The sequence below is a fragment of the Natator depressus genome, chromosome 3, assembly GCF_965152275.1.
Source record: "Natator depressus isolate rNatDep1 chromosome 3, rNatDep2.hap1, whole genome shotgun sequence".
Classification (NCBI taxonomy): domain Eukaryota; kingdom Metazoa; phylum Chordata; order Testudines; family Cheloniidae; genus Natator; species Natator depressus.
In genome coordinates, this window is record NC_134236.1 from 203,712,185 (window position 1) to 203,738,816 (window position 26,632).

General features: G+C 43.1%; 1 protein-coding gene across 2 annotated transcripts in view; it reads left to right on the plus strand.

The window, feature by feature from the left end:
- Positions 1-220: 220 nt before the first annotated feature.
- SLC24A3 (solute carrier family 24 member 3) overlaps positions 221-26,632 on the plus strand; it is a 331,008-nt gene continuing 304,596 nt past the window's right edge. For both annotated transcript variants that reach the window (XM_074949728.1, XM_074949730.1), the window contains exon 1: positions 221-435. In XM_074949728.1, coding sequence (XP_074805829.1) covers positions 222-435 — 214 coding nt within the window. In that variant the 5' untranslated portion in view covers position 221. The remainder of the gene's footprint in view (positions 436-26,632) is intronic.

Here is a 26,632-nt window from a genome sequence, read left to right on the forward strand (position 1 = left end):
CCCCATCCATGGCACAGCCCGCTGCCGCCGCCGCTCCCCGGGCCGCTGCCCCTCCAGCCCGGCGCGCCATGGAGTAGGGGCCAGGCAGCCCCCTGCGCTGCACGGACCGGGGTCCCCACCCCCCCGCCTCCTCCTTGGAGCTCCGCGCCCCCCAGCCCCAGCCCGCAGCCCCCCGTCCTCTCCTTGCGCCTGGGCCGCCTCGCCAGCCGCCGGGGGAGCCCATGGAGGCGGTGGCGGGGAAGGGGAAGCGGCGGCAGCCAGCCCCGGCGGCGGCGGCTCGGTTCTCCCGGCCGGAGATGCTGCCGCTGCCGCCCGGGAGCCGGCACCGGAGCCAGGCTCGCCGGAGACGAAGGGAGCTGCTGCTGGCTCAGCTCTGCCTCGTGGGCTCGCTCACGCTGCTCCTGGCTTCCCTCTCCAGCTGGGCTGGGCAATCCGGTGAGTCCCCAGCCCCTGGCACGGCCGTCGATCGTGTCTCGGGGGGGGGGGGGGTTACTGGGGCAGGGAATGGAGTTTATTCTAGGGTTTCTACTTCCCTGGGGGCGAGGGGGGGCTCTCCGGGTGTGTTATTTCAATGGCAGGTATCCCAAGAGAAGGTTCATAATCCGTGGCTGTTCAATTATTCAGTCCAACCCATTTTCGCTTGCTTTGGTGTGCCTGGATGTGTGTTAGATCTATAGCTGTGCAATCCGCACTGCTCGGGCTCTTGGTGATCTCCAAGAAGCCACTGTCACCTCCTGGAGTCCAAGAGATTAGAGACCAGCTCCTGCAGCTTGAGTTGTACCTAATATCGAAAGAGATTCACTAATCAAGGTCATTTACTGGCAGGTGTGCTGCTAAAGTGACCTCTATCACGAGACCTCTGAAAGAAAGTGAGGAAAAGTTGTAGTGGCTGGTCTCACTCCATAAATATGTTTATATGTAACAGTCTGTCTCCTGCACTTACCTCCACCTCTGTAGCTGTGCACGTAACCACCTGGGTTTCCTATAGCGTAGTGAAAAGATGGATAATATCCTTCACATTCCTCCACATAGACTATAACTTCACCTTGTGCTCTATGCATTAACACTCCTCACTTGCTGTGAATGTAACAATAGCTAATGTAAGGCGACTTTTTGGCATGGCTCCTTGGACATTGCTTTCAGTTCCTCCAGTTTTGATTAGTATTGGTGAGATCCCATCACTTGTGCTTATGGTGCTGTGGGAATCTTAACATTTTGCTTTGTATGTGCCTTTTTCAAACCTGTTTTTGAATTTCTCCAGTCCTCAGTGAGATTGACAGTCCACTTTAAGCTCAGTGCCTGTTCAATTTCCACAGCCTCAGATCTGAGCACCAACACAATCCCACTCCTCAGCTTCCCAGTCCTGGGCTTTTCCTGAGATGACATAACCAGTCATGGAAAAATGGGGTAGTCAAATGTGCAGAGGAAACTACCTGGACTGAGATCACTGTACTCATTTCGCTTGTGATCTAAGCAGGCTAAAACCCAGGTCTCCAGAAGAACTGTGCATTCAAGCACTCTACCACTTAGTCTTTTAAATTCCATAATTGGTGAATACATATTGACTACATTAAGAAGAAAATTAGTGCTCTTTAAAAATAACATCCTCTCTAGTACAACATAAGGTTAGAATTGCATACATCACGTTTAAGGTGCTTTAAAAATACCTATTAAGAGACAAATCTAAAATGTTGTTAGATTGTCATTTAAAATGAATGTTCATACTTTTTGCTTTTGGTGAGCTTCGTTTGATTTGAACAGTCTTTGCTTTAATGATAAGGTGACGGTGCAATGTAAAGTATTCAGTTGTCAAGCTGACTTCTCTATTAGTTTATTTTAAAATGTGATCTTCTCCATATGTTTTATTAGTTCCATGGGTTCATTTGTCAACATTGATTGCCACATGGGGACGTTGTGAATGTTACATGTTTGCACTGATGTGACAGGAGAGAAACTTTCTAAATGCATTTGCATGAGTTGCGGATATAATTGTGTTCAGTTGAGCTACAGCTGTATAATTCTAGCTGAAAAGGTATTCAGTTAGACTTATTTAATCCTCTCTGTGCAGTTGGTCTTAATGAGGTGAGAGTCTGTTTACTCACCTTTAGATAAAAGAAATTCCATGTCAATTCATATGTTGTCTATTACAATTGCAGTTCATGCAGTCATGTTCAGTGAGTTATAGAGTAACACTGTATACTTTTTTCAAGGGAGATAATGAAATGGGAGATAATGGATGGGATATAATGAAATATTTGGCTTTTGGAGAGTGAAATAGGTGACACTGCAGTGAGTGGCTTTTGAAGCCTTCGGGAAAGCTGGGGCAATTATGATCATATGCCAGAAGATTTGTTGGAAACTTGAAGCAGCTCAGTGTGCCATTTTGTATTGAAATGATTTCTGGAGGAGTGACGTTCGATTTCAGCTGTTCATTGACCATCTCCTGGTTCATTTTTTCAACAAGCTATAAAATGACTGAAGTGTGAAAATACCGCACAATATTTTTATCAAGCTATAACACGTGATTAATATTTACATTTAAAATATGTCTGTGTAAGCAAAAACTGTGCAAGGCTATTTTTCTTTAAGTGCAGTACAATGGCTTAAATTTAGTCCTATGGAAACATTAATGTTCCTAGTGTTTAACTGTATAAAGTAAAGAACTAGGTAGTTTGTGGTATTTAGGAAAGGTAGTAAACACCCTAAATAATGGTTGAATGCAGTACTTTATTTATTATGTGTACAGCCATGTTTTGAAGGATTGTTGTAATTTTAGACTTAATGCCCCTAAACTATTTAGATGTTTGTTTGCTCTTATCGTTTTTTAATTAGTGCTATTTCTTCTTAAACTTGTTGTTTGCTCTTTCTACCTTGAGAGCTCAATATAGGATCAGAAAAGACAGAAAACATCTTCAATGCAGATATCTTTCACTTTTATAAATGACTTTCTTACAGAAAAATCCCAGAGTTCTCCTTTGCTTTGAGAGCTTTGCCATTGACTTCAAAGTAACCAGGATTTCACGCTCTCTATATACCAACTGTATAACCTAACACCACTGAAATGCAGCCACCTCTGAGATGGAACAGAGCAGCTGCTTAATATTGCACAGCATTACTACACAGCAGTTATTAGATCATGTGGAAAAGGGGAATACCAAGTCCATTTTAAAGTGCAAATGTAGGGCAAAATTCTCTCTGATCTGTAGTGTGGATTTCTGTTGCATATTTTGCACTCGTTGAATGCACTGTTTTCCCACTGTTGTCAAAGGGAACTCCATATGTGGAACAAAGGCAGAACATGCCGTAGAGATCTGTACTGAGATAAGAGAGAAGTATGACCATATTTTGTTTAAATTGTTCAGAATGTTCTGCACCGGCTACTAATAAATGTTGTCACCGCTGACCCTGTTTTTGTCTTCATTCAGTTCTGGTGAGTGTCTAGCTGCATCTTTAGTCAGTGTTACTTGAAAACTGATCCGAGAGATGAGAAATATCACTGAATGTCACACATGTATCACCGTATATCCATCAGCAAGGTGGGAAGATGGAGCTGGGGGCAGGTACCTTGTGCATTCAGGTCACAATAGGTGGGATTTTCAAAAGCTCTCAGGTGACTGAGGAACACAAATCCCATTGACTTTCCAATGGGACTTATGCCCCAATTCACTTAGCTACTGTTGAAAATTCCACCGACTGATAATAGTCTGTATGTTTTAGCTTGGTTGTATGTGGTGGAATTTTTACATGTTATGTTTTAATGATTTTTTAATCTGTGCAAAAGTTGTTCAATTATTTGGAAAATGGGACCAGACACAAGCAATGGGCCTACTCAGTGTGAGTAAGATGATTTCAGCCTAGCTCTATGGTGTTTATAGTGTCTGTTTTAATATAAAGTTAATGTAAGATTTTAAAATAAGGACAGAGGCCCTAGCTCAGTGAAGTCTTTGAGCAGGTGTGTCTGATTTTAAACACATTAGTCTGAATGACTTCACTGGGATTATTCATGTGCTTAAAGTTACGCAACCGCTTAAGTACCCAGCTGACCTGGGGTTGAAATGGAAACGTGGAAGCAGTTTCAGTTCTCATAATGCCTTTTAGATCCAAGTATGACAATACTAAAATAACACAGTGTTTGAATCATCTAAGACCTATTTAATACATGTTCAGTTTTCCCCTTGCTTTACATTTTCTCCTTTGATCTCTTCCGCTTTTCTCAGTTTTCCTAGCTGTTCTTTTCACCCACCTTTCCCCCGAGACTTCAGCAGCCTGTAGCCTGAGACATCACTGTGGGACTCTTTGCCAGGGAGAGCTGGCAGAACTGACAGAAAGCTCACAGGGCTATGTAGATCAGCCTGACAGTACAAGATTTTTACAACATCCCCGAAGCCCAATAAAATGTGAAATGGGTCTATGTCCCTCACACTTCCCCACTACAAATGTAAATATTCACTGTTCGTTTCTAAGGTTTGGACTGAGTCTGGTTTCTCTCTGTGTGTTTGCATAGAAGTATTTCTGTCTACCTAGAAGAGTCTTAGGAAAATAGGCTAGTGAATAGCTGAGGATTGCAAGCTGTCCCTAGGAAAGGATTTGGGAAGACCGGTAACCAAGGGTAACTATCTTTACTGTGTGTGGCCTATTGGCTAGAGGACTGAACTGGGACTCAGGGGACCTGAATTCTATTCCTGGTGTTGCCACTCATCTGCAAGGTGACCTTGGGCATGTCACGTTCCCTCTCTGTGTCTCAGTTTCCCCATCTGTAAAATGGGGAAATGATACTGACCTCCTTTGTAAAGTACTTTGAGATCAACTGATGAAAAATATTATATAAAAGTTAGGTATTATTGATGTATGATGGCAAGACCCACAATGTATGAATTAAAAAAGGTGAACCCATCACTTGTGGCTTTATTTTCTTACTAGGGCTTACAAGTATTGTATAAAGTGTGTTCCCATGCATCATATTCTCCCCTAGGCAGTTGCGTGGAACTTCCAAAATGCATCCGTGCAAATGGATGGGAATCCAAAGTCGCAACATGCATTTTCTGTGCCCAGAAATAAATGTGTAGCTGGGGTGCCTGGCTCCCCACTCAGGCTCCCCACTCAGGCCGGTATTAAATCAGGAGTCAGTGGAGTCACACCGGTGTAATGGAGATCAGACCCACGTCTGTGGTGTTGGAGTGTAACTGAGTGCACCCAGGATCTGCTCTGCACTGTGCAGTGGAATGGAGGTTAGGGAGAATTTTAGAAGTGTCTCATTACCTGTAGCAATATTTATTGTTTCTAAGACTCCCCTGGAGAGGGAGGCAAATCACAGGTTCCAAAATCCTGCACTTGGGATTTTTTCCCCTTGCTCATCAGCCTGACTCTTAAGCATGTGTTACAGGAGAGGCGAGAAGTGTGACACCCTCTTTCCGATTGTGATGATGCCAGTGTTTTGGGGCAGGTTTCTGAGTCCTGACTGCTGGGTACTGGCCTCACGTACAGGAGAAAAGGGGGAAAACTCAACTCCCAGGATTGTTTTAATTGCCTGTGGTTTTAGAACAGTGGTGAGGAAATGCTGGGCCCAGTTCTGCAGCCCTTACTCATGTGAGCAGGCTCATTGAAGCAAACGGAGCCACTCACATGATTAAGGGCTGCAGGACAGGGCCTCTTGGGAGTTTTGCTCTAACTTGAGCCATGTTGAGAGTTCAAAACAAACTCTGAGTCAAGGCCAAGCTGGCAAGCTTTGTCAGGTTTCGTGCCTTGTTATGAATCCAAAATTCAGGCTACTTTTACAGAAAGGATAGTTGAGTTCCATTGCCTTTTTGACCATCGTGGGCCAGTGGAGGGCTCTGAGCCTGATTATTTATTATTAATTATGATTAATCATGTTTATTATGATTGTATATAAGAGCCAGCCAAGAGTGAGGCCCCATTGTACTGGGCAGTGTGCAAACACAAAGTCCCTGTCTCAGAGAGCTTACTGTGTACGTGACTTACAATCTGATGCTTGGTTACTCGGTTTCTGCACTTGGGTAGGGTTGGAGGAGAAAGGTGGCCAAATTACTGTATACCATTTGCAATCCCTTTATTCTGGGCCCATGCAAGGGTCTACCAGGCCCAGGGTGTAAGTTAGAACAACTTCAGGGCTGATCTAAATTACACTCTGTTTCCATGGCCAGAGACAACCCGTGCCTGCTGGTAGTGGTGGAGGTGGTGGTGGTGGTGGGGTGGGGGGGTCAGAGTGAGGGCAGCTGGCTTCAGCAGTGTTACTGAGCATGCTCAGTCTGTGTGAGCATGCTCAGTACAAGCCAAGCAGTAAATCTAGGGGGAGGCATGTGACCCCGCATGTCACCCACATTCATCACCTCTGTCCATGGCCCACTATGGGACATAGGAAGCAGAGAATAGCTGTAGCCAAGTGCACGTCCCTGACATGTCTCTGATCCCTCCCCCACAATTGGGTGGGCAGTAGGGAGCAAGGGCTGTGTCTTTCTTTATGTCAGCTCTCTGCTGGCTGGGGAGGCTCCAGTCTTCCTCTTCCTTTAAGGCCCCTTTATTGTTGCTGGAGTAGCATAAATGGGCCTTTACAATACTGGGAGTTAGGCCCTCATTTCTTAGCCTGAAATTAGGCAGAACTCTAACGTGTCAGCTGAACGTTTGGGTTAATTCAAACCGAGAAACTCAAAGCAAACTTAAAGGAACATACAATGAAACCAAACAGCATCTGTCCTCCACACCTCTGGAATGAAACTGCAGTTGCACATGACTCTGACCCTAACCCTGAAGTGTTACTGTAGTCAGTGGACTCCAGGGTATGGGAATATATTGTCAGAAACCAGGGCGGGCATCAGGTCAGAGCCTGATATGTGACCTTTTCTGCAGGGAGCTTGTTAAGCCTTGTGAGAAATTACTTGTTCGTTTATTTAGTGCTTGTGCAAGGTTCTGGGCTCACAGCCCTGGAGAACGAAGTCCTCTGGTTAGCCATAGGACAGCATAGGCAGAAGCAGTGCTCACCAACTGCTCTGCTTTGCCACCATGCCTTCACCATGACTTTAGGCCCCCTTTAGCAATGCACATAATTATGTGCTTAAGTTCCATTGACTTTGATGAATAACAACATATTGTTGTGTCCCTGTCTGTCCCAAGTCTCTCTAAGTGACTTTGATGGAATTGAAGCATGTCTTTAAAGTTAGGGATGTCCTTAAGTCCCGTCCTGAATAAGGGCCTTAAAGAGCGAGTGGCTGAATCTCCAGGCCTCTTTGCTCCCTGGTGCCTTTGCCAACAAACGTGCCAATTTGTCCCGCTTTTGAGGGTGGTTTTTGTGAAATGGATGTTTCCCCAGTAGGATCTGAACTGAGTCCCCCCAACAAATTTTGCATGACCCACAAACAGTCAGTTTGCAGTTGTTGTTGTTGTAGCCATGTTGGTCCCGGGATATTAGAGAGACAAGGTGGGTGAGGTGATATCTTTTGTGGGACCAAGTTCTGGACCTGGAGAAGAGCTCGGTGTAGCTTAAAGCTTGACTCTTTCACCACCACTAGTTGGTCCAATAAAAGGTATTACCTCACCCCCCGTGTCTCCCTGATATGATAGTAAGGATTTTCAGTCACTACTGTCCTTGCCTGGATTTGAAACACAGCTCTTGGGGTGATCTGTTTCCTTTACACTGCTCCTTTTGTCTTCTGAAAAACAGCTCATTGTAGAAGGGAGAAGTTTGAAAAATGACCGGCGATTTGGAGCACCCCCATTTTTGGGCACTGTAACAGGGTGGGTTTGCCTCGTGGACTGGAGAGCCTGGGGCTCAGCTTGCCTGATTACAAAAATGGCCCCTACCTGACAGCAATCGGATGATTCCTGTGTAGAAGGAGCCAGGCCTAAGTAGGAACCTCAGGAAGGAATTGTCAGTGAAAGGGGGAAAGCCCAGGAAACTGCTACTGTAGAAATAGAGTGTGTGGTGAGCAAGCAGGCTCCTGCAGAGCCCTGAGTCAGCAGGGGAAAAGTTCTCCAGGGAGGGAAGCCTGGGAGAGCCCCTGATCAAACAGGGAAGAGGCTGAAAAAGAGTCTGAGAGGGGAAGATGGTTCTGTTTTTGCGTAAGATATTTTTGGGGATTTCCAGTGTGGACTGCTGTGTTCCCTGTTGGAATGGACTAAAAATTGCCCTAGCTGAAGGGCTGAGTCACTGGACAAGTTACCAGGCAAAAAAACTGCTGGAGTGACCTTTGACAGGGGATGCTAATCCAGCAAGGAGCTGCTGTGCCATGCATGGCCCCGAGGGGGTGCATAGTGGTAAGTGTACCCAGTTACAAGCACTAATTAAAATAGTTTAAAGGGGTCTGATTTCCAAAAGGCAAGTGCTCAGCATTTCCTGAAGGTCAAGGCCTCCCTTTAAAAAACAGAACCACCAAAAGCATGAGTTTCTTTTGAGAATCCTGGTTATAAAGTCTCCTTATGTAGCAGTGGGATGGCTTCATGGGGAATGTGGGGGTGGGAAGAGATGGTACAGGTGAAAATTTCTCTTGTTCCATCATGGCTAAGTTGTCTCTGAATAGTGAAATATATCAGATTGTTCCAGAAATTCCTGCTAAGTGAAACTCAGCCACTTCTCACCATCTGAATTACTTTCTTTCTTTATGTGATGAACATGGAGTTGCGTTGTAGTACTGTATGGAGCCTGGAGGATGATCTGGTTATTGGGATGTTCATTGTCTAAATATATTAGGTTAGTTTAATAGTGGGCTGTAAGGAAAAGCAGGCCGGGAGGAAACAATGGCTCAAGATATGCCACTCCTCAGTAAACACTTACAGGTTGTTAAGAGACAACGATTAGCTGTGAAAACTACCTCCTGGGTGCAGTCGTCTTACTGGCCTGGTTTGGTCAAGAAGGGCAAAATCTCAGGAATTGAGAAGAAATGAGGGACTGTGGCTGGATTTTAAGGGACTCTTTGAAGATTGGAGAAGTTATCAGGGTGCTGATATCACAGAAACCAGCCTGACACTGGCACCTGCTGAGTTGTTTGAGGAAGCTCGGCCTGCCTAGGCCTCCATCACGGAGTGGTGGTACGGCTCTAGGTAAGATAGACCTGTGTAGAGTGTAGGTTTAAATACTTTGTTCCTATTGGTAAAATTAAACAGCACTTTGATGTTAAGAAGGCCACCTGGTCTCTCTGTTCACCACTTCTCACAGGCTCCTGAAGGGAAGAACTGCAGGTGCCACACCCAGTGGAATCTGCTGGGTAAACACAGTTGATACACAGGAAGCTGTAAGCCATGGTCTGACCTAAGAGTGAGAGAACCACAGAATGCCACTCCAGAAGAGGGTGAAGGTGAGGGGCCTGACACCTGAGGGTGTGCTCTCAGAGAGACCAGGATGGGGACAGGTAGTATAGCTGTGACACCTCCTTTCCACCATTATTGACTTCTTTTAGTGGTTTCATGTTTTTAAGGCAGTCATCTGCCCCAGACCACTTTGTTTGCTCTGTTTCATCTGTCTTCAGCTCTCTAAATTGGGAGCTGATACACGTTTTGTAGCAGGAAAAATTGTTTAAAGGAAAAATAAAATCTTTCAGTGAACTGTCACTTGAACTGGATTGTGTTGCGTAGATACCTGTCAAAAACCCTGAGCCATGTCCCCCAAAATCATGAGATTTTTAAGAAAACAATAAACTTGGAGTTCTTTATATTTGCCTTCTGGTTTCTGAGCTTTTTGGTTTCTCTTGAGGGATACTTTCAAGCTTCTCTGTGTACCTGTGAGGCTTTGAAATGTACTTTTTATTTTATGTGATAAGCAAGATTATAGAATCATAGAAAAGTTGGGCTGGGAGGGACCACGAGATATCAGCTAGTCTAGCCCCTTGTGTGGAGTCAGGCCAAATATAACTGGACCATCCCTGACAGGTGTTTGTCTAACCCAGTGTCTCTCAACCTTTCCAGACTACTGTACCCCTTTCAGGAATCTGATTTGTGTTGTGTTACCCCAAGTTTCACCTCACTTAAAAAATTACTTGCTTACAAAATCAGACATAAAAATACAGGAAGTGTCAGTGTTACTGAAAAATGGCTTCCTTTCTCATTTTTACTGTATAGTTATGAAGTAAATCTATTGGAATATAAATATTGTACTTACATTTCAGTGTACAGAATATAGAACGGTTTAAACAAGTCATTGTCTGTATGAAATTTTAGTTTGTACTGACTTTGCTAGTGCATTTTCTGTAGCCTGTTGTAAAACTAGGCAACTATCTAGATAAGGTGATGTACCTCCTGGAAGACCTCTGCATACCCCCAGGGGTACGTGTACCCCTGGTTGAAAACCACTGCCCTAACCTGTTATTAAAAACCTTCAATGATGGGGATTCCAGAACTACCCTTGGAAGCCTGTTCCAGTGCTGAACTGTCCTTATAGTTAGAAAGTTTTTCCAAATATCTAACCTAAATCTCCCTTGCTGTGGATTAATCCGATTACTTCTTGTCCTACTTTCAGTGGTCATGGAGAACAATTGATCACCATCCTCTTTATAGTAACCCTTACCGTATTTGGAGACTTATCAGGTCCCCGTCCCGCTGGTCTTCTTTTCTCAGGACTAAACATGCCCTTTTTTTTTAACTTGTCATCATAGGTCAGGTTTTCTAAACCTTTTGTCATTTTTGTTGCTCTCTTCTGGAATCTTTCTAATTTGTTAATAACTTTTCTAAAGAGGGGGGCCCAAAACTGGACACCGTACTCCTGCTGAGGCCTCACCAGTGCCGAGTAAAGTGGGACAATTACCTCCCTTGTCTTAAATACGACACTCTTATTAAAACATCCTAGAATATTCTGCAACTGCATCACATTGTTGACTGACATTCAGTTTGTGATCCACTATAACCTTCAATCCTTTTCTGCAGTACTAGCCACCTCGCCTGTTCATTTGAGGTTTTTCTTCTTAAGTGTAGTATTTCACACTTTTCATTACTGAATTTCATCTAGTTAATTTCAGAGCAATTCTACAATTTATCAAGGTTCTTTTGAATTCTAACCCTGCCCTCCAAAGTGTTTGCAACCCCGTCCAGCTTGATGTTACCTGCAAATTTTAGAAGCATATGCTCCACTCCATTATCCAAATCATTAATGAAAATGTTATAGTACTGGACCAGGATAGATCCCTGTGTGACCCCACCAGGTATGCCCTCTCAGTTTGACAGTTTGCTCTGTGAGTATGGTCTTTCAGCCAGTTATGCACCCACCTTACTGTAACTTGATCTAAACCAAATTTCCCTAGTTTTCTTATGAGACTGTCATGTGGGACTGTGTCAAAAGCCATGCTAAAATCAAGATATATCATGTCTGCAGCTTCAACCCCCCCCAGCCCTATTCCAGGAACTATTCCAGGAACCCTGTCAAAGAAGGCAATTAGGTTGGTTTGGCATAATTTGTTCTTGACAAATCCTTGTTGGCCATTCCTTATAACTGTACTATCCTTTACATGCTTACAAATTGATGGTTTAATAATTTCTTCCACTATCTTTCAAGGTATTGAGGGTAGGTTGACTGGTCTATATTTCCCTGGTTCTCTTTGCTTCCTTTTTTAAAGATTGTCCTCTAATTATATGCCTCCAGGAGCTGGGGCTTTAAGAAAAGCATTGCATAGAGTGAGACTCATGATAAAATCACAAGAGTTGGCAACACTGCTTTAGACTGATTCCTGATGAGCACAGTGTGAGCATTTTCCATCAGGACACATTTAGTTTGGATTGCCAACTGTTTTATTTTAATGATGGTTGCATCCATGCTTAGGTGTTTTTTTGTTTTTTTTAAATGTCCACAAATACAGAGCCTTATCATTTGGCCTGATCTTTTTGAGAGACTATTCCTGCTTTGTGTAGCTAGTTAATGCTGAGGGCTTTTTGTTGCCTTTTTCAAGTGAGAACATAATGAGTTCATGAATTAAAGTGTCTGATAGAGGCATCTGGTTGTTTCCACTCTGGTACGGCTTCATTGGGTAATTTTGCAAAGAGGTGGTTTTCTCACACAAATAGTAATAAGCTCTTGACCAGGCTGCTGCCTTACAACGATTCCCTTCCCTTCCAAGGCCTGTGAGAGAATTTGCAACTTGCTGGAGTAGAGCTGTGAATTACCAGACTTGAATTCATGTTATGTTAATGTGGGCAACCACTGTTCAGTTGTGCTTTGATTGTATATTTCTTCAGCGAGTGTTCGGTTTTTCATTGTTGACCTTGTCTATTGCCTTATCTAGAGGAGACTTTAAGCAGGGGATTTTCAAAAGCACTAAGCATTGGCCTGCTCTATAGGAAGTTTTAATTCTGTGGAAAAGAGGTAGGTGCTTTTGACAATTCTACCCTGAAATTTCCCACTGCTGGAGCTTCACCAATGCTAGCAGGAGTGGAGTACTAGTGTAGATAGAACCTTGATGGTGCTGGCATTTTAACCACCATTTCCTCTAGACATGCTCTGAGTAAGGTTAGATAACACAGTGGTTAAAATGTCAAGGCTGGTCTATGCTAGAGCTGAAGTGGTTATAGTACTGGTGGGGGGGAAAACTACTGAAAAGTTTTGACACAGTCTAAAGTTAGTGCACAGACTCCCTGCTGATATGAAAGGGGCTAAGGTTCCATCGCTGAGTATCATTGGTAGAATATTAGATCCTTTCCCGGCTTTAGAACAGCTTGTCCTTGCATTATTTAATGTCGAGGACAACTGGACTGGGGATTTTGCAGTTAGCTAGCTGAAACTACACACAAGGGCCAGTTTCATCTTTCTTTCTTTTGGCTTCCAGCAAAACGTACCCCAAACTGGCTTACATAACTGTGCCACAAAGAATACATCTGTGCCACTGCATAGTCAGATTTCAAATAAAAGCAAAGTACATGTAGGTGGTTTACTGGATAATTCACTAGCCTTTATCTGAAAGACCACACTTAACACCTAACCCTAACCAGACAGCAAATCCTGTTGGCCAGATAACCTCTACGTGAATTACTGCACTTTTGAATCCCATTAAGATGACATCTGGACTCAGAAAATCATCTGCCTTCTCATCAGGGATGTTTCAATTAACACCCCTTTGCTTCCCTTCTCTCGCCCCCCCCCGCCCCCTCCCCGGAACTCTTGCCTGAAATTTTAAACCAGAACCTTTTGGGTTAAAAGAAATTCTCATGTTTTGATTTATTTATATTACTTTTTGTTCTCCAACACCCCTGAACTTTGTCCTGGCCTGCAAGCAGAAAAGCAGAGGTTCTCGGAGGCGGTTTGTGTAGTCATTTACACCAGTGCAAAATTTGTGCACCAATCATCGGAGTGGCAGAGTCTAGTCCTTTTCTCACACTATAATGGACTTACACTGGTGTAAAATAATTATAAGTGAAAGGGGACTCTGGCCCAGAGTGAAAATACATCCACTTTATGCTGCTGTAAATGGCTACATAAGATGAAGGGCAAGAGAGAATCCAGCTCACTGGTCTCGTACTGCTTCCAGAAGCAGGAAGGACTGAAGACCAGAGATTGTTCCCCCAGCTGACTTTATAGATTTAAGAGGTTCAAAAACATCTGAAGTTTGTGGGTGCTTAATCGAGACCAAATCCCCAATCTGTTTGAGCCCTTCACTAATTTTCATGCATCTCCACACAAAAAAGCAATATAGCAAATAACAACGAATAACTTTTCACTAGAGTAAGATCAGCTTAAGTTAGGGCTGAAGACAACTGGGAATGTAGTTGGTGGAAGCTAATTATGTGTTTGTCTGCCATGCGCTGCCAGCTACTATTAGACCCCAAGCTAAGGACTGACATCTCCTGTCTGTGGGAATAACCTGTGCAGCTGAATAGCAACTCAGGGAGTTTTAAGTTGCCTGGTTCCCACTGAATTCTCCTGTCAGGAGGGTGTGGGTTTCTACCCAGAGATCTCCTGAGGTCCGTCTGGGGTCTACTAGAGGTACGACATCTACATAGATGCCCTTTGCTTCTTTATCAGGCATGCAAGTGCTCCCACGCCTATGGACAGCCCAGGGACCCTCCTTCAGGGGAGCAGTTCCGTACCATGGCCAGGTAGTTTGAGGGGGATCATAATGGTCCCCTCATGCTGTCCCCTGCATGGAACTGGGGATTCCTGGTGGACTGTGTCCATAAGCTTGGAGGTGAGGGGAAAGGAAAACATGCCACATAGGTAACACCCTTCCTCCCCACCTGGGTCTTTTGTGTGAGGAAGCAGAGAATTGTGGGAAATTCTGTGATATTAGTGGATGTGGTGGTGGGGTGTTACAATCCCCAGTTTAAATAAAACTGTCTTCACATGTGCACTGGTTATAAAAATAATTCAAAGAAATGGATTTAGTTGCCTTTAAATATTCCCTTGGTGGGCTGTAAACCCAGCTGCTGTGCCAAGTGGAGGAGAACCTGAAATTGAAGCTTCCCCATGTGTTGACCATTATTTACCTCCAAGAGCCATCATCTCTTGCATGTCTCAAGTATCCTGCATAATACTTGAGACATACAAGAGATGATGGCTCTTGCCCATAAGAACTTAGGCTCCAACTTGAGAAATCATGTGCTTCACTTGAAGCATGAGCGTAGTGCAGTTGATTCCTCCGTGCGTGAAGTTGTGCATAATAATACCTAGCTCTTTCAGCAGTAGATTTCAAAGTGCTTTACAAAGGAGGTCAGTATCATTCTTTCCATTTTACAGGCAGGAAATGACTTGCCCAAGGTCACTTAGCAGGTTGGTGGCACAGCTAGGACTAGATCCCAAATCTCCTACATCCTAGTCTACTGTGCTAACCATATGACCACACTGTTTCTCATAATTTCATTTGCAGGATCAGGCTGTATGTAAGTCTTTTTCAGTGTTGAAGGCGACCAAAAGGTAAACAGTAAGCGAGCGGTATTGATGGTGATATGTGTAAATGTTGCAGTGTTGGAAAGAGGAAAGAATTTTTGTTTCAAGAGAATTGTAGATTGAGAATCTCTCTTATGGTTTGTCTCTTTGACCGTCTATTTTTAACAGTCCCTTCACCTTTCATTTCTGCTCACGGCACCTATTTTTTAAATAAGAACTTCAAACAAATTTGAATAGTTCCCATTATGCAAGAGCACGTTAAAGGCCAGGAAAAGAATCCTTTCTGATAGGCAAGCCAAAAAAAGGTTAACAGAATTTGAAATAACTGAAAGGTCTGCTTTTTAAAATAATATTCATTCAGAGACAGACTCGTTTCTTTTCCTTAAGATGGCCCAGAACATCCTTCAATATTAAGGAGAGAGAGAGAGAAAACTAGCCTTACATGGGCATTTCTTTCTGTGTGGAGAAGATGCGCCTTTCAGTTCCTCTGAGTGCACCTTCCCTTCACCCCGGTTGTTTTGTTTGACCCCCCCACCCCAGTTCATAGGGAGCCTTTTCAGAAGAACATTGTGTGTGCATGTCAGGGCAGTGCATGGGGTTTATTTTAGGCAGTACATGGAAATGAGCCTTGACAGTTGCAGAACAAACTTGTGTTAAGGGATTCTCTCCTGTTTCTCATTTTTAGTGAAGTGCCACATATGCAACTGCAGGGGGTGGTGAGAACTTATTGCCATGCAAACTGTTAATTACCTTACAAGTCATGGGCTTTCAGCCATATCAATTCTGATAGTAAACTGTTTGAGTCACTCTCGTACAAACCATAATGCACTCCAGTCTCTCTGCTCCTTTCTGTATACAGTGTATTATGGTACAGCAGTATCAAATATATATAATACTCCTCCAATACAGATGATACCATAAAGAAATACATACGTCAGCTTCATCAAACTCTCACTCTAATGCAAAATTAACAGTGAGCTCAGACGTGTCAAGGCAGAATGGTTTCTCAAATGCATAGCAGGTGGGGCAGTCAGATATGCTGATCTGTTAATATAAAAGCATATGGGGTCATTTAATGTTTTACGCAGGTTTGCTGAAATTGCTTTTGAACATCTGCTGGAGATGGAAGTAAAAGCCTTACCATGAGTTGGAGTGAATTAGTGACAGTGCTGTTGGTCATATGAAGGTGGAAAGGTAGCACAGAATAATAAAACGATGGGCTGCAAGGGACTTTGAGAGGTCATCAAGTTTTGCCCCCTGCTCTAAGGCAGGACCAAGTAAACCTAGACCATCCTTGACAGGTGTATGTCCAACCTGTTCTTAAAAATGTCCAGTGATGGGGATTCCACAACCTCTCTAGGTAACCTGTCTCACTACTGACCTGTCTTTATAGTTAGGTTTTTCTAATATCTGACATAAATCCCCCTTGTTGCAGATTAAGCAAGTTATTTCATGTCCTGTCTTCAGTGGACATGGAGAACAGTTGATCACCTTTTTCTTTATAACAGCTGTTAACATATTCAAAAACCATTATCAGGTCCTTCCTCTGTCTTCTTTTCTCAAGACTAAATCATGCCCAATTTTTTTAACCTTTCCTCATAGGTCAAATTTTTTAAAAACTTTGATAAATTTTTTGCCTCTCCTCTGGACTCTTTCCAATTTGTCCACACCTTTCCTAAAGTGTGGCACCCAGAATTGGAAACAGTGCTCCAGCTGAGACCTCACCAGCGCTGAGTAGAGCAGGACAATTACCCCTTGCATCTGACACTTCTGTTAATACATCCCAAAATGATATTAACCTTGTTTGCAGCACATATTGACAGACAATCCATTATAACCCCCAGATGCTTTTCAGCAATATTACCACCTTCCCAGTTGTTCCCCATTTTGTAGTTGTTCATTTGAGTTTTCCTTCCTTCACATTTGTCTCTACTTTCATCTTGTTGACTTCAGATCAATTCTCTAATTTGTCTCGATCATTTTGAATTCTAATCCTGTCCTGCAAAGTACTTGCAACTCCTCTCATCTACATTCTACCTGCAAAGTTTGTAAGCGTACTCTCCACTCCAAGTCACTAATGAAAATATTGAATAGTCCTGGACCTGGGACAGACCCCTGCTGGACTTCACTGGATATGCCCTCCAAGTTTGACAGTGAACCATTGTTAACTACTCTGTGAGTATAGTCTTTCAACCAGTTATGCATCCACCTTTCAGTAATTCCATCTAGACCACAGTTCTGTAGTTTTCTTATGAGAATGTCATGTGGGACTGTGTCAGAAGCCTTACTAGAATCAAGATATCATGTCTACTGCTTCCCCACACATCCACTATTCCAGTAAGCCTGTCAAAGAAGGAAATTAGGTTGATTTGGTATTTGTTTTTGACAAATCCTCTTTGATTATTGCTTATTACTCTATTTTCCTCTAGGTGCTTATAAATTGATTGTTAATAATCTGGTCCAGTATCTCTCCAGATCTATGGCAGCTAGCCTAACTTCAGTAATTCCCCAGGTGGTCTTCGTTCCCCTTTTAAAACATAGGTATTATGTTTGCCTTTCTCCAGTCCTCTGGGACCTCACCCATCCTCTAAGTTCTTGAAAATAATTACTAACGGTTCTGAGATTGCTTCAGTTAGTTCCTTAAATATCTTACTATGAATTTTTTCAGACCTGCTGACTTGAATACATCTAACTTACCCACATATTCTTTAACCTGTTCTTTTCCTATTCTGGCTTGTGTTCCTCTTCCCCTTGTTAACATTAATTATGTTAAGCATCTGGTCACTATTAACCTTTTTAGTAAAGACTAAAGCAAAATAGGCATTAAACACCTTAGCCTGCTTGATGTCATCAGTTACTCATTTATCAGCTCTCCTTCCCCACTAAGTAGAGGACCTATGCTTTTCTTTGCCTTTCTTTTGCTCCTAATGTAATTAAAGAAACTCTTCTTATTGCCTTTTATGTCCTTTGCTAGGTGTACCTCATTTTGTGCCTTAGCCTTTCTGATTTTTGTCCCTACATGCTTGTGCAATTCTTTTGTAATTCTCCTTAGTAATTTTTCCATGTTTCCACCTTTTTTTTTTTTGTAGGATTCCTTTTTTGATTTTTTTCAGGTCATCAGGGATCCCCTAATGGACCCATATTGTCCCATTAATATTAAGAACAGAAGAATGGCCATACTCGATAAGACCAATGGTCCGTCTAGCCCAACAATGGCTAGTGCCAGATGCTCCAGTGGGCATGAAGAGAACAGGGCAATTATCACGTGATCCATCACCTGTCATCCAGCCAAGCTTCTGGCAGTCAGAGGCACAGGGACAGCCAGACCATGAAGTTGCACCCCTGACCATCCTGGCTAATAGCCATTGATGGACCTGTCCTCGAAGAACTTATCTAATTCTTTTTTAACCCAATTATATTTTTGGCCTTCCAAATATCTCCTGGCGATGAGGTCTACAGGTTGACTGTGCATTTTGTGAAGAAGTACTTTGTTATGTATGTTTTTAAACCTGTTGCCTATTAATTTCATTGGGTGACCCCTGGTTCCTGTGTTATATGAAAGGTAAATAACACCTCCTTATTCACTTTCTCCACACCAGGCATGGTTGTATAGACCTCTCTCATATTCCCCCTGAATCGTCTCTCTTCTAAGCTGAACAGTCCCAGTCTTTTTAATTTATTTCATATGGAAATTGTTCCATCTCCTGATCATATTCTTCCTGTCTTTCCTTTGCATCAGGATAGTTTGAAGTTGTGACTTTAATATGGTCTCCTTGAGAAACTAACAGCTGTCCTGAACTCCTTTATCCCTTAGGTTTTTCTTCCCATGGAACATTATCTACCAGTCCTCTGAATTTGCTAACGTCTGCTTTTTGAAGCCCATTTTCCTTATTCTGCTGCTCTCCTTCCTTTCCCTAGAATTGTGAAATCTATCATTTAATGTTCACTTTCACCTAAAGTGCCTTCCCTCTTCAGATTTGCAACAGTTCCTCCTTGTTGCTCAGAATCAATCTAAAATGGCTGCCCCCTGGTTTCTCTTCCACTTCAACAAAAGTTGTCCCCAAAACATTCCAGGAACTTATTAGACATTATGTGTTTTGCTGTATGACTTTTCCAACAGATGTCTGGGTAGTTAAAATCCCCCATTACTACCAGGTTCTGTCTTGGATATTTGTTTGTTGTAGAAATGCCTTATCCATCTCCTCTTCCCTATTTGCTGGTGTATAGTAGACTCCATGATGTTGCTCCTATTTTTTTTCCTGCTTTTAATCTTTACCCTGAGACTTTCAACTAGTCTGCCTTTCACCCACTTCTGGACCTCAGAACAAGTGTACAGGTTGTTAATGTATAATGCAACACCTCCCCTGTTTTTCCCCTGTCTGTTCTTCCTGAAAAAGCTATACCCTTCTGTACCAATATTCCAGCCAGGAGATGTATCCCACCAGGTCTTTGTGTTGCCAGTTAAGTCCTATTTTAACTTGTGTACTAATACTTCCAGTTCTTCCCATTTTCTCCCATGCTCCTTGCATTTGTGTATAGACAGCTAAGATATTGAGCAGATTCCCCCACTGGTTTTCCTCTTGTTGCTCCTAAGACCTTATTGTAATTTTCCATGTCCTCCCAACATCTTGCTGTATGTTAAGATCACACTGTTTTATGCTCACCCATGGGCTTTTGTGACATTCCCCCTTTTTGAACCTAGTTTTAAAGTGCTCCTCACTAGGTTAGTGAGTTGCTGATGCATGAAGATACTCTTCCCTTTCTTGGCCAGCTGGACCCTGTCTATTCCCATCAGTCCTTCCCAGTACAGCCTCCCATAGTCAAGAAGGCTGAAGCCCTCTCACAGACATCATCTGTGCAGCCTTGCATGCATCTCCAGGATGCACATGTCCCTGACTGAGCCCTTCCCCTCCATTGGGAGGATGGACGAGAATACAATCTGCAATTTGGAGAAGTTTGAAGAGGTATTTCAACAAGTTATGAGATTGACCAACTCCCCTGCAGCTAGGAGGAAGGCTGGCCACTAGAAACCTGCTGCTGACCACTTGACACCTCAGATTTTGGGTAACTATATCTGAGGTACTTTAGACTGTTGTTTTAGATGAGTGCTGTAGACTCAATAAAGACAAGCGTTTTTGAGTGAAAGCACTCTTGGGTGTACCAATCATTTATTAAACAGAGGAGGTGTGTCCCCACTGATTTATGTCCTGAAACCACCTGGAAAATAAAGACTAGTTACCATAGTTTCGGGTTCAAAAGAAAACCCCGGGTAACAACACTTCTGAGTTAGTTCTCATGGGTAGGGGAGTTTCACAGTAGAGTGTTAATTGTACAGGAGAAAGTGTGATTACAACACTGGAATTCTCCAGAGAAGAGCTCAAAAAAGTCTTTCCAAAATTACCAGCTCTGCTTCCATTTTTGTGACTACACAAGACTAATTGTGAGAGAATGATTGATTTATAAGTAGCTTCCTCATTTACTTTCTTCCACAGGTCCTGCCTAATGTTTTCAATATGCTGTACAGCTATTAAACTGGAAACAAAAGCCCTAGGTTAAAATAACATGCAGGTACATTTCAGAATGATGCACATTGCTGGGAATCCCACTGCTAATTTCCCCATATATGGCCCGTGAAGAACCGTAAGGGTTCAAAACAACCAAAGCAAGAGACTTTATCTCAGCCCTGTACTCATAGGTATAACAGAACACCTCCTCCACCCCCATGGCTAGCTCTGTTAGCTAGTACAGAAGGCTAAAGAACAGATTCTCATCTGGTAGAGATTGACTTTGACTTTGCTGGAGTGACACTGATTGACATCAGTCAAGAATCAGGCCAGAATAACTTGCCTAAGGTCACCTAGCAGGTTAGTAGCAGAGCAGTGAATAAAACCCAGGTCTGCCTAATCTCACTCCGAGATAACTAACGAATGAATACTACCTCCTGAAGAAGGAATAGTGTCAAATGTTTTGGGATGATATGGATACGGTTTTATTAAAGCCCGTGCTGAAAATTCTCTGATTAAATAGAAGGACTATTTTCTATAGTGTCTAGTCATTTGTTCTTCCCAAATATTTTAGGAGGACTTCAATTATTTTATTAAGAGGTACGCAGGAGCTGTATTTCTTAATAAAAGTAAGTGAATTCTGCTGGCTGTGGATCATTTCTTGGGGAGAGGAAAAAATGGGGTGGCTGATGTGCTACTAGCATTGATATCTGCTTCTGTTTTGTCTGAGCGTAATGCAGGAGGTAGAGCGCCATTCCCAAGGCCATGCTAAAAGTAGTGAATGATTAGGAAAGAGAGTGTGTTAATATCATGCACCTGTAAGGATATTCTGTAGACGTTTGGGCGCAGGCTCTAGGACTCTGCAAGGCGGGAGGGTGCCAAACCTCGGGCTGCAGCCCAAGCCAGAATGTCTACACCGCAATTATACAGCCACAAGCCCGAGTTGGCTGGCATGGGCCAACCGCGAGTGTCTCATTGCAGTGTAGACATACCCTTGAAGACTACAGCTTCATGATAAACACAAGAGTTAAATGTCTGCAGTACAGACATTCACATATGATAATCACAGTATTGATCTGAGAGGCAAGACAGAAGAGGCTGAAGACATCCATAACAAAGATCCTCTGCACCTTCCGCACAATCTTTAATGTACCTTGTAGGGAGGATGATCCTACACTGTGGGATACTCTACAAAGGCCAGATTTCACATGAGGACTTTCCATGTCTTTTTTTCTTTTCCCTCCCACAGCCCAGCAGCCAGAGGCAGAGTCCTCTCCAGGCTTGTTCTCTGGTGGATGGAAAAGAGCAAGTTTGAAAAGGGTACTGCTGGATCGCTGAACCAGACAGAACAATCCTAACAGATACCAGCCCAGGAGGCTGGGAAATGCATGACGGAAGGGGACAGTTCTAGGGAGTTTGATCACATGAAGACAGGAGGCTCAGTATCAACTGGCTGATAGAAAAGGAGTACTTGTGGCACCTTAGAGACTAACCAGTTTATTTGAGCATAAGCTTTCGTGAGCTACAGCTCACTTCATTGGATGCATTCAGTGGAAAATACAGTGAGGAGATTTATATACACACAGAACATGAAAAAATGGGTGTTATCATATACACTGTAAAGAGAGTGATCACTTAAGATGAGCTATTACCAGCAGGAGAGCGGGGGGTGAGGAAGAAAACCTTTTGTAGTGATAATCATAGAATATCAGGGTTGGAAGGGACCTCAGGAGGTCATCTAGTCCAACCCCCTGCTCAAAGCAGGACCAATCCCCCAGTTTTTGCCCCAGCTCCCTAAATGGCCCCCTCAAGGATTGAACTCACAACCCTGGGTTTAGCAGGCCAATGCTCAAAGCACTGAGCTATTCCTCCTCCACCAACTTAATGTGCTTAGTGTGGACATATGCAATCGACTGTATAAAATCAGTTTCTAAAAATTGACCTAATTTCATAGTGTAGACATACCCAGGAAAGCTACTGATGTCCCTTTGTGAGCAAAGACCATGCATATGCATCACCGGTTTCTAATTCTTGCCATCAATCATCTTCTCCACACTTGTTTTTCGCTATATATCTCCCACTCTTTATACGAACACTGGGGAAGTTCAACCTGTATCCGTATCACTAGGAGCACCCATGTAGACAAGGCCCATGAGAACGAAGCTTGAGTGGTTGTAATGGGGTCAGAATCCAAGGGAGGGTTGTAAGACACACAAATGCCCATATCTTCAGCTTTTCTGTTTTGTGTTTTATTCTTTGGCTATCACCAAGTTTTCTTAATTTTTGTTTCCCACAAATGCTTTCAGGGGACCAATCCAAGTACAGAATTCTCTGAAAGAGTTAAATACCAGAACTGATATATGCTCTGGGCAGAGCCCTTGTCCTCATATTTACCTGTAAAGCACCTAGCACGTTTTAGGCACTATACGAGCAGTTAATAACAACAGTTACATGCCACAGATTTATGTAGCACTATTCCAGAGAAGCGGGAGCAGGCAGGAGTGGGGAAGAAATGATGATGCAGAGGGAGGGGAGAAAATAGTATTTTTAACAAGAAAAACATGTTTTTATTGAAATCAGACACAACTCCCCTCCTTTCCTTCTGTGTGTTTATTTTTTGTAAGATTCTGTTTTTTAACGAAAATGAAGGAAAAATAGTTCTTTGGCTTCATTCGCATGGTTACCTTGTCAACAGAGCACCATGGTGTTTAGACAACCCTGACTCACAGTTACTTATGTTGTACTTCTTCTTTTTCGTGTATGTGTGTATGTGAGTTTTAGATCTGTAATACACTGGCCACTAGAGAGGTACATCACACACACAGCTGGCATATTACGTATCCATATAACAGTTGCGGTAGCTGAAAGAATCTGCTGGTTGTTCTTGGCAGGTGCCCATCTGCCACTATGGCTGCCTCTTGCAAGGTTCCACCCTGTTGGTTTGTAGAGGGGCACGGGAGACAATGCCTTCATCATGCTGATGACACGTGGCTTTGTTTCCTACTCAGCTGGCACTGCTGCTGAGATTCAGTAATCTACCCGGATCTAATTCAGTTGGATTGTAGCTTGGATGATGGGTACATCCTGGAGAAGACTTAACAGTAGAGAGAAACAGCAAGAACTGACTTGAATTATACCATACTCCTTGATCTGTGGGGGCGTGCCTGCTATTGATACTGGGGTCCGTAACCTAGGTCTTGGCAGATCCTTATCTGTTCCTATGTGTCTCTAAATGGAACATAGCCAACGCTGCATTTTATTGCCTATGCTTGGCATGGAAGTGCCTCCTTCTCTTTCAGCTGCAGGCTTTGCTACCATCACCCGTGCCCTTTTCACTTCCATCTTGGATTGTTGCAATGCCATCGACATGGGCTCAGATAGTCTGGGGACTAAGGTTGATGCGAAATGTGCCTGTTGTAGAAAGTGGTTGGGCTTGCTTCATGGCACTTCATGCAGAGAGCATGTCAGCTGTTCGGAGATCTGCTCTAGTTGCTGGTTAAGTGAACTTTAAGGTGTTGGTTTTGATGTGAATGATGCCGGTGAGCATCGATGACAGCTGAGCCAATATCTCCTATATTTAATAGAGATGGCACAGAGAGATCCTAATTTCTGGAATTCATTGCCCTTCTTTGTCAGACAGAACCTGGATTTGTTGACCTTCAGGATTCACGGCATGGCCCATTTTTCCTTGGTGGGAGCGGGGTGGGGAAGCCCTCAGTTTATTATCTAATTTGGAGGTCCTTCACTGTTATAAGGTAGATTGTATGTTGCCGTGGCTCTAGGTGGTAAAGGCAATTTGCTATGAAGGATATGTCTGTTGGATGTGAGTTAAAATTTTGTGCAAACACCTAGTATTTCAGGTGCTTTTTAAAAACCGAAATCAGTAAATGTTATATGCAAGCATAACAACATTGTGATAAATAGCACTTGCACAGTGTGTACTCATCCGTCTCAGCCAGTACCACCTTTTAATAGTCAAAATTTCAGACTAGTTTTTAGACAGCTGCTATTTTTGTAATGTCACTTTATTGGGGGCGGGGGTGTTTATATTGCAGTAACACCTTGGAGCCTCAGCCCTGAACCAGTTGTGCTAGGTGTTATACAGATACAGAGTAAAAAATCATTCTTTCCACATCACCAAGAACGTGTGCATGTTCCCTCCAGAAAATTACCCTGGTTTAGGCTCCAGGGCTTACGGCTTCTAGTGACAGTTTTCAGGTGTGATATCACTTAAACCATCCTGGTTAGAAACACTTGTCTTATGACATTGAAGGGTGGAAATTTCTTCCTTTCCAGCTACATGTGGCATTTTGTTTCCAGGTCTAAGTAGCCACAAGATCTCGGAGCTTAATAACATGCTGATGGATAGAAAATCAATTTTAGATTATTTTTAGAAGTGTTAATAATTTATTAGCACTAATTTTTCCTCTCTGCCTCTCATAAAAAAAGAAAACCACACCATGTGGTGATATCAAGGTTTCATTCACGTAATGATCTGGGATGACCTGCATGAGTTGTAATGCAGCCATTCCAAACACATGCCAATGAAACTTTATACCACTGTGCTCTCCAGCCTTCCTTTGCTTTCCTCCGCTGCCAGCCTGGGAAGGCAGGATTATGGCCTCGTGGCTAAATCAGTATTCCCCCAGGGAGTATAAAATGGGACTGTAATAGTGATAAATCACTCTGCCCCTACTTTTCCCTTCCTCCTCTCTCCTTTTACAAGCTGCTCAGTGAAGGAAGGAGTGGGCCTTGGGGCCTGAGTCGAAGCCTACTGAAGTCAAAGGGAGACTTTCCACTGACTCTGCTGGATTTTTGGATCTGGCCCATGCTTAGAGCAGTGGCAGAGGAAGAGTTTAGGAATGTTTTGGGCAGACTAGAGCGGGGAAAAGTGGCAAACAGAGAGGAGCAGGAGGATACAGTGTTGTAAGTGGAGATGTCGGAAGAGCAGACGGGTCTTTTAGAAAAGAGAAGAGGGAAAGAGGGGAATGTTAACATGGAGTCATAGAAAAAGAGATAAAAGGCCCCATAGCAACTCCACTGATGGGTCTGGTCCACAACCTGCAGCAGGCAATTTGGAAGAAACAGAGGAGAGAGGAGGATTCAAGGGAAATTAAATGCTTATTGGGAGAGTCAAGGGGAAGACCTCGGTGATGCTGTGGTACTTGTGCATGTTGGGGGAGATTTGCACAGTCACAGATGAGATTTAGGTGCCCAACTCTCTTTGTGCCTTTGGTGCCTCTTCATGAATCCTGAAGCTCATCCATGATTAGTAAGTCAAAGAAATTGCCAGTAACTCATGCGAAGAAAACCAGAGGGCATCACTCCACCTGCCCCCAGGATTAGGCTCTGCAGCAGACACAGAGCAAGCAGCTATGCTAAGCTTAATTGGTTGTATTATTTCTCCTGGGCAGGGTTGGGATATTACTGGTGTTTGTACCATTTTTGGGAGCAGCAGCACAGAGGAAAGAAATGGTCTATCGCTTTGTCAGGAGAGAGGTATTATACCAGGGACACAGACAAAATCAAGCCTGACAATCAGCAGATGCCAAGCATCTCAGATAACATCAACAGCTTTCAGATCATCTATGTGTAAAAGGCATCTTGCTAATGAAATAAATGTCCTGGTGGAGAATTTAAGATTCCCCTGGGTAACGAAGCACCAGAGAATAATGCTAAAAATACTAGAATGCCCTTGTATAAATGAGGGGAGCACTCACAACTTGAATGTTGCACGCGGTATAATTTCAAAAGGATATAGCAGAAAGGGAAAGGTCCAGCGATGCCCAGTGGAAATGATGAGGGGCATGAAAAGATGTTCATAGGAGGAGAGATTCAAAAATGTAGACTAGTTTAGAGAGGAGGAGAAGAAGAGGGCTCAGGGTAGAGGTATATAAAATAATGGTATAGAGGAGGTCATTTGGGCGCTTCTATCTAGCCTCTCTTATAAAACAAAAATAAAGGGATGCCCAGTTCAACTAATAAGCAATTCATTAATAACTAATAAAAAGAACGGTAATTTTTGAAACAGCATGTACTTAACCTGTGAAACTCTCTGCCGCAAGATAGTAAGCAACAAATGTAGGCTCCTGTTCAGTTAGTCTCTTAAGCGTGTGCTTGAAGTCGACCCCTACTCAGGATGGCATCTAAGCAAGTGCTTAATTTAAGCATGTGCTTAAGTCCCATTGATTTCAATTGAACTTATGCATCTGCTTAATATTCAGCACAGGCTAACTTGCTTTCCTGAACTCCGGGCAATTGTAGGGTTAAAAAAATCAACATTTTAATAGTTTGCCAAAAAACCCCATTGTTCAGTAAA